The following is an 8,760-nucleotide window of genomic DNA, read 5'->3' as shown; positions in this document are numbered from 1 at the left end:
GCTCCAAAACCATGAGATCTCACTGAGCCACCCAGGTACCCCTTTAATTTTTTTTTCAGTTTATTTATTTTTAGAGAGAGAGAGAGAGAAAGAGAGGACCAGTGGGGGAAGGGCAAAGAGAGAAGGGGACAGATGATCCCAAATGGGCTCTGTGGTGACAGCAGAGAACCCCACATGGGGCTGGAACCCACGAACTTGGAGATCATGACCTGAGCCACCCAGGTGCCCCTAAGTGACATCTATTTTAAAGAAGAGAGGTGAGGCAAAAGTGGGAAGGTGTTAACATCTTGTTAAATGGGGGAGGTGGTGGGAGTTACATAGGTATTTGTTATACAACTTTTCGAATGTGTGAAATCTCTCATAATTTAAATTTTTAACTATAATTAAGAATATTGGGAAGAAATGTTGTTTTAGGATGTTAGAATTAAACGGGATTTATTTATAGTTGCTACATTTTCTGGAAGGACTACCTCTAACGTTTATATTTTATTTTTTTAAATTTTTATTATTTTTTAAGTTTATTTTGAGAGAGAGCAGGAGCAGGGGAGGGGCAGAGAGAGGGAGAGAGAAGGAGAGGGAGAGAGAGAGACAGAGACAGAGAGAGACAGAGAAAGAAAATCCCAAGCTGGTTCCACACTGTCAGCGCAGAGCCCGATATGGGGCTCGAACTCAAAAAACGGTGAGATCATGACCTGAGCGGAAGCCGAGAATCAGAGGCTTAACCTGAGCTACCCAGGCACCCCTCTAACATTTATATTTTCAAACAGGACACACTTGCTTTAATCATTTTGAAGCAGTAACCAACCGTAGAGTCAGTAGACACCAGGGAGCAGAAGAAAGTAAGTGTAGATTCAATAAGGCGGCCCTTGGCCTGATCTACCTACTTACTCCTGGAAGGTAACATAGAAACCTTAACCTAGACACGGAAAGTGATTTGGGGCAATGAGGCTGCCAATTCAAACCACACTGTTAATCAGCTATGTGCCGGCGCAGGGGCCTTAAAGGCTAAGTGAGACCTTACGCAGCTTCTGAGAGCGGGCTGGAACTCAAACGCTACTAGCAGGAAATCCGGGGGCCGCCTTCTCAGCGCCACCGAGCAGGGGCGCTGGGGGGGGGGGGGGGGGGGGCGTCAGTTGGGGGGGGGGGGGGGGCGTCAGTTGGGTGGGCTCACCCGGAACCACGCACGGGGTCGCAGGAAGAGGCGGGGTTGGCCGGAAACTTAAAAGGGAGCACAGGATTCGCGCCTCCTTGGAGCTTTGCTGGGGCTGCTTGGACATTGCTCAGACCTTGCTCTTCCTGGGCTGCGGGACCTAGCATGGCAGACGATGCAGGTGCTGCTGAGGCCCAGGGGAACCAATGCACGCCTGCCCAGTCCCTGGGCAGGCTGCTAAAGTTACCACTTCCACCACCTCGGATTCGCACCCGGCCATGGTGGTTTCCTGTGCAGGAACTGAGAGACCCACTGGTGTTTTACCTGGAGGCATGGCTGGCTGACTCGATCTTTGGTGAGCCACCCTAGGTGTGCTGGTGCTGTAACCCCTCCAGTCCGACAGTCCAGAGCAACTCTGGACAGTCTCTGCCTGATTTGCAGGCCTCATTTGACACCAAGATGCCCACCTTCCTGCGCTTTCCTCTCCTGGCCTTCAAATCTAGCTCCCACTGACCGTTCGACCATGTTTCCCCTCAAAGTCTCTCTTTTCCTGTTTAGGCCCAGACAGAGCCATCATTCCAGAAATAGAGTGGATGAGCCAAGTCCTGCTGACGGTGGACATAGTTAACTCTGGGGACTTAGTTGAAATCACCATCTTCGGACGGCCCCGTGTACAGAATCGGGTGAAGAGCGTGCTCCTGAGCCTGGCAAACTGGCACCGGAAACATCGTGCCCGAGGTGAGCGTCTCTGAAAACCTGCAAGTGGAGGGAGCCACTGGTTAACCACCTGGCAGTACCTGCCTTTCTTCCAGCCTTTATTACCATAGCAAAACCTTTTGCAGTTTCCTAACTCCAGTGTTCTGCATGCATCCAGTTTTCTGGGCATCCCTTTGTGAGAGGAGTGCAAATAGGACCTTGGGAAAGCAAATCTGACACATTCAAGCCCGTCACTGCGCACGCATCCTCAGCTTGGTTTTACCACTGTGTCCAGATCTCAGGTTCAGAGTCTCCACCTGAGAAGTGATGCTGCTAGTACTTCCCCTCCTCCCCCACTCCCCTCAATGCCGAGTACTTTGGAACAGTGAGCATTTTTCCTTATCCAGCTGAGAAGATGAATCAACTTGAGGAGTTCTTGAAGACCCATGCATCAGGTCCCCAGACTCCTGAACATCCTATTGTGTAACTATTTTCAGGAGCATTGTGAGAACAGTCCTGCTTCTGCTGCTAAAGTTCAAGAGAAGCAAGTATGCATAAATCTCTGCATTCTTTTTTTCCTGTGTCTTGATGGGTAGTGCTCTGATTATTATGATGCAAAAGTGAGTTTGTAGTGCCATTCTAGTAAAGAACTGAATTTCCTTTTTGTCCAATGCTATAAAGAACTTTGCTGACTTAAAATTAAGCAAATACATAAAAGAGTGTTCATTCATGTCTTGATGTGAGAGGTGGGTAAAAGGCTGATGCTAGTGGTCTTATTTTTTCCTTTGCTTCTATCATTTGGAATCTACTAGCCCTTTTATGATTTTATGGCCACAGTCAGGCCCCTAAGCACAGGCCCACGAATTTGCATTTCTAATAAGCTCACAGGTAATACCAATGCTTCTCCTCTGGGGCTCTCACTTTGAAGTTGGTGGTTTGGCCCCTGGGTACCACCTACGGTGCATTTTCTTTTTGGAGTGGAGCCTTCCTCCCTGCACATGGGTGGGTGTTCCAACATGAAACCTGAGGTGATTGCTTATTTATTCTGTTGACATTGTGATTCATCAGAGTACAGCCAGGGTCCTTGGCATCTTGACTATTGGAAGGCATCCTGCCACCAAGCCAGCTGTCTCCTTTCTCTCTGAGGCCTGCACAGGTGTTCTGCATGAGCTGGGTTTTTCCATTACCCATTACCATGCTAGGACTAATTTGTGCAAAATAGCCCCCACCTAACACTGCCTCCACTTTCAGGAAGCAGGCTTCTTAGGGGAAAAGTTATGGAGAGCTCTGTGGCTTCAGAGTGGAATTGATTCAACTCCTGCAATTTCTTTACCCCTTATCAGTAATGGATTCTAGCTGTTTGCAAGGGTTGTAAACACACACATACACAAGTCTTTTAAAATGTGCTGCTTTGGGGAGGGGGTTTCCTGGTGGCTCAATCAGTTAGGCATCTGACTTCAGCTCAGGTCATGATCTCACAGTTTGTGAGTTCCAGCCCCACATCCAGCTTTCTGCAGTCAGGGCAGAGCCTGCTTGGGATCCTCTGTCTCCCTCGGTCTCTGTCCCTTCCCAACTCGTGTGTGTCCTCACGCATGCTCTCTATCTCAAAAATAAGTAAACATTAAAAAACTTTAAATGTGCTGCTTTGATTACAGGTGATATCGAACGTTTTTCTAATTCACATTTTTGTAAAATGCTTTTACATTTCTTATTCCTATATTCCTTCTTTCAACTCTGAAGATAGGAATTTTTATTATCTGTATGAGCTTTTGTAACAAATAATGGCCCATTATAACCAATATTTTCCACTCCTTTGCTTAAATTATTTGTATACGAAAAAATTCCATTTTCTGTAGTTAAACTAATTGTTTTCTGTCTGATTTCCCCTCATCCTCATCCCAACCCCTTTTAATTAAGCCTAGGTACTCCTGCGTTTATCCTTCTGCAGAAATTTGATTAAAAAAAATTCCAACAGGTTATTTCTAGTGGGATATCTACAAAACCATTAAACACTTTTTATAATGTTATTTGGAGGAAGAGGATTATGCTTAAAACATTCTAATTGTCTAAAAATTATCCAGAATTATTAAATGATCCTGTGCATTTTTCATCCTTTACATACATTAACATGTTGAAGCCCTTAACCCCCAGTACTTCAGACTGTGACTGTATTTGGAGACAGGGCCTTTAAGGAGCTAATTAAAGTGAAATGAGGGGGGCGCCTGGGTGGCTCAGTTGGTTAAGTGTCTGACTTCAAAACTCAGGCCATGATCTCATGATTTGTGAGTTTGAACCCTTTATTGGGGTCTGCTCTGACAGCTCAGAGCCTGGAACCTGCTTTGGATTCTTTATCTCCCTTTCTCTCTGCCTCTCCCCCACTTGCGTGCACACTCTCTCTCTCTCTAAAAAATAAATAAACATTAGAAAAAACGAAATGAGATCCTATGAGTGGGACCTTAACCAATATGACTGGGGCCTTTATGGGAAGGGGAAATATGCACAGAGATAGGTGGGTGCATGGAGAAAAGACCATGTGAGAAGACAGCAAAATGGCAGCCATCTGCCAGCTGAGGAGAGAAGCCTCAGAAGAAACCAATCCTTTTGACACATTGATTTTGGACTTTCAGCCTCCACATCTTTGAGAAAATATTTAAGCCACCCGGTGTGTTGTGTTGTTATGGCAGCCCTAGCAAACTAGTAACACATTTAGTATGGTTTTTCTCTGTGTTCCCTTTCACTGTATGCTGATATGGTATTTTTACTACCTTCATAACTTAATAATTAAAAATAATTAAAAATTAAATAATAAAAAGATTGTCATTCTTTTCAGAATTTGGGGGTAATAGTAGCTAAGTATTAGAGCTTGTATCACCTACCAGGCCTTGTGCCAAGCACCTAAATATGCTTGGAACATGATTAACTTGCTAAGGTCACAGAGCTAGGACATTGGGATGGATGGGTGAAATTTGAACCAAAACATTGATTCCAGGATCCAAACTCTTTATACTGTCCCACTTGCTTTCATTTTTCCTCCACACCTGAATTTAGACTCATTTCTCATAGTTTTTATTTCTTTTTAAGAGCAATTAGAATAAACCTCTTAATTGTAAAGAATCAGGGACAACGTGGTTTTTCTTTTTCTTTTTTCTTAAGTTTATTTTTTGAGAGAGAGCTAGAGAGGGAAAGAGAGGATCCCAAGCAGGCTCTGCACGGTCAGCATGGAGCCCAACGTGGGGCTCGAACTCATGAACTGTGAGAGCATGATCTGAGCTGAAACCAAGAGTTAGACACTTAACTGACTGAACCACCTAGGTGCCCCACATTGACTTTTTAAAGTTTATTTATTTATTTTGAGAGAGTGTGTGAGGGAAAGGGGCAGAGAGTTAATCCCAAACAGGGTCCACACTGTCAGCATGAGAGCCTGACACAGGGCTCCACCCCAACAAACTGTGAGATCATGACCTGAGCTGAAATCAAAAGTTGGATGCTTACCTGACTGAGCTACCCAGGCACCCCTTGTTTGTCCCACTCTTAGTGATGTTAAAAAAAAAACAAAAACAACCTTGTTTTGGGACATCTGGATGGCTCAGTCGGTTGAGCAGCAGACTTCAGCTCAGGTCATGATCTCATGGTTTGTGGATCCGAGCCCCACATCAGGCTCACTGCTGTCGGTGCAGAGCCTGCTTCAGATCCTGTGTCTCCCTCTCTCTTTGCCTCTCCCCACTCATGCGCTCTCAAAAATAAATAAAAAGGCCTTGTTTTGATCGAAAGTGTGAAACTGAGAGATTCTGATGTGCTAAGTAGTACCTGGCTTAACTAAAATGAAGCTGTGGGAAGACCTTGCAATAGGCTACATGTGTGGCCTACAGCTAACCTCAGAAGTTAGTTCTACAGATTCTATCAACCATGAATTTTTTTCTTTGATGCCTCTAATCAGCCTATTCAAAAATTGTCCAGACTGACCTTTTTACTAGCTGTCAATAGTTTTAGCTGAAAAAATATACAAACATGTCATCGTTTCCAGACTTTTGTAGTTTTACCTTTGTTCCTTCACAATCTTTTCATTGACTGCCATGGGTCTCAGTTCCCAGAGTTTCCCATCTAACTCACCATCTTCTTTTAGTTGGTAAAACATACTCTGTAATGCATATATAATGTATTTGTAAAGAATGAAATGAGCACTCCAGTGTACCCTAATAGAACCCAATATTTTTAGAAGGCATCTGTATACACCTTTTCTCTCAACCAATTTTCTGTTTTTAAATAAGTTCCTTTATCTGGAAAACAAATGACCAAGAGTGCCAATAGAACAGTGAGAGGCTTGTCCTATTTTTTTTTTTTTTAATTTTTTTTTTTCAACGTTTTTTAATTTATTTTTGGGACAGAGAGAGACATAGCATGAACGGGGGAGGGGCAGAGAGAGAGGGAGACACAGAATCGGAAACAGGCTCCAGGCTCCGAGCCATCAGCCCAGAGCCTGACGCGGGGCTCGAACTCACGGACCGTGAGATCGTGACCTGGCTGAAGTCGGACGCTTAACCGACTGCGCCACCCAGGCGCCCCAATTGTCCTATTAAATATTAAAACATTCTATAAAGCTACGTAGTTAGAACCGTGGGATAGGTATTGAAAAAAATAGAGAAGTGACACACGTGGACATAAGTACAAGTGAAACTGTTGAAAGTGATTTTCCGTAAGAGAAAGGTTGAAAAGGGCAGATAGAGAGCTCTGGAGACCTTCAGCTGGGTGAAAACTCAGGTGGCACTGCTTCATGCCCTACTTTAAGAGTCTAATAGGGCTTTTTAAAAAAATTTTTTTTAATGTTTATTTTTGAGAGAGACAGAATGTGAGCAGGGTAAGGGGAGAGAGAGAGAGAGACAGAATCTGAAGCAGGTTCCAGGCTCCGAGCTGCCAACACAGAGCCCAACATGGGGCTCGAATTCACAAATCCTGAGATCATGACCTGAGCCGAAGTCAGAAGTCTGATGCTTGACTGACAGAACCACCCAGGAGCCCCTAATAGTTTTTTTTTTTAATTGAACATTTGTTCTTTATTTACTCTGATATTCCCCTTCTGGATTAAAAAGATATATCAAGTCTTCATTCTACTCTGAGGTGGCCTCAATTGAAATTTTGAGCCTGGGGCGCCTGGGTGGCGCAGTCGGTTAAGCGTCCGACTTCAGCCAGGTCACGATCTCGCGGTCCGTGAGTTCGAGCCCCGCGTCAGGCTCTGGGCTGATGGCTCGGAGCCTGGAGCCTGTTTCCGATTCTGTGTCTCCCTCTCTCTCTGCCCCTCCCCCGTTCATGCTCTGTCTCTCTCTGTCCCAAAAATAAATAAAAAACGTTGAAAAAAAAAAAAAAGAAATTTTGAGCCTGGATTGTTTTTGAGTCTTAAATGTTTGAAGTTCACTCCACCCAGGCTTTTCTTTGCTTCTTCTAAAAACAGTTAATAATCCATTAAAATTCAGCTTTGCATTTTATTTCCCTTATTAAAATAAGTGCTAATTTAAAATTGGAGTGGTCATCCATTAGTGGTGACCAAAGAGTGTATGATAGATATACCACTCCTTTAGTTTTTAAAGTTAGGTTTCCTTGGAATTTTTAAATGAAAATTTTCACAATCAAGATTAACGTATGTTTTATTTATCCAAGCACCCAGCTGTTCACAGTTTGCTTCCTTCTGCTAGCTAGACACTGGCTCCCAGCTGCTAGGAGTAGAGCAGAAAGCCAAACTGACAGAGGTGCTGATTATCACTACAAAGGCAATCATATTACAATATGTAAATATCTGAAATTAACCTGTGCACCTTACATTTACACAATGTTACAGGTCAGGTATATTTCAATCAAAAAAAAAAAAAAAAAAGCGCCTGGGTGGCTCAGTTGGTTAAGCCTCCGACTTCAGCTCAGGTCACGATCTCTGGGTTTGTGGGTTCCAGCCCTGCGGGCCCTGTGCTGGAAGCTCAGAGCCTGGATCCTGTTTCAGATTCTCTCTCTCTGCCCCACCCCGCTCATGCTGCCTCTCTTTAAGAAATAATAAACACTAAAAAAAGTTTTTAAAAAGTGGCAAAGAAGGCTAGCCATCATCCCGCGCCAGTGCACTTTCGCTGCTGCGATTAGTAAGGGAGGAGTCTCCAGGACTGCTAGTGTCTCACTTGCGATAAAACTCACTGAAGGTCGGGTGACCCGACCCAAACTCGAGGACCAGGGCAGTCCTGGCTCTTTCTCCCAGTTTTCTCCTTCCTCGCCGTCAGGTGGCCGGGCTAGGAAGTCACTCGCGGCTTCCAGCGCCACGATATGCCCAGCCAGGAGGACAGTATTGGAACCAAGTTTTTTCATCCCACATCACCTAGAGTAGAAACACCACAGGCTTTAAGAAGTTTTCCAAGGAGGACGGACTCGATGGGCGGGAGAAGCCTCTTCACAGGTAAAACCAGATGTTTGCGATTAAAGAACACAAGACGTCTCACCTGCCTCTGGGTAGAGAGCAGCCTAGGGCAGATACTGGCTGCTGGAAGAATGGCCTCTCCTTCCCCTTTTACCTGATAATTAACAGACACTAGGGAAATTCAATTCTTTATTAGGATTCTTTAGATCAGTGTTTGTAAACATTTAACATGGGGGCAGGGACCAAGAACTACCCACACCATTCTTTCCCCAGCTCTGCAGCAAGAATCAGGACTTAGGTGAACAGAGCTCCAGTAAGATCTTCCACTTCAACCTTGCCAGGCTTCTGCTTCCGGGCCCGAAGTTCTTTCATAACCTGGTAACTGGGCCCTAGGTAGCATCCAGGGAGCGCTGGGTTGCCGCCTCGCCTACCGCGCCGGGGTCCTGCTGGGTCGCCGCCTCGCGGACAGCGCCGGGGTCCTGGGTCGCCGCCTCCCGGACAGCGCCGGGGGAACGCTGGGTCGCCG

The 8,760-nt window shown here is 45.2% G+C and overlaps 2 protein-coding genes across 2 annotated transcripts in view; one reads left to right on the top strand and one right to left on the bottom strand.

Moving 5' to 3' along the window:
- Positions 1–1,138: 1,138 nt before the first annotated feature.
- OOEP (oocyte expressed protein) lies at positions 1,139–4,598 on the top strand. The gene is made up of 3 exons (XM_049653896.1): positions 1,139–1,505; positions 1,709–1,888; positions 2,254–4,598. The coding sequence occupies exons 1-3, from the start codon at positions 1,316–1,318 to the stop codon at positions 2,331–2,333; spliced, it is 450 nt and encodes a 149-aa protein (XP_049509853.1). The 5' UTR covers positions 1,139–1,315; the 3' UTR covers positions 2,334–4,598.
- Positions 4,599–8,410: 3,812 nt separating this feature from the next.
- Positions 8,411–8,760, bottom strand: part of KHDC3L (KH domain containing 3 like, subcortical maternal complex member) — a 1,652-nt gene continuing 1,302 nt past the window's right edge. The window contains exon 3 of the mRNA XM_049652873.1: positions 8,411–8,760. This exon is cut by the window's right edge and continues 496 nt beyond it. Coding sequence (XP_049508830.1) covers positions 8,529–8,760 — 232 coding nt within the window. The 3' untranslated portion in view covers positions 8,411–8,528.

This window comes from Panthera uncia (genome assembly GCF_023721935.1).
Source record: "Panthera uncia isolate 11264 chromosome B2 unlocalized genomic scaffold, Puncia_PCG_1.0 HiC_scaffold_24, whole genome shotgun sequence".
Lineage (NCBI taxonomy): Eukaryota > Metazoa > Chordata > Mammalia > Carnivora > Felidae > Panthera > Panthera uncia.
The sequence above is the reverse complement of the archived record's forward strand: the minus strand, read 5'-3'. Positions and strand labels throughout refer to the sequence as shown.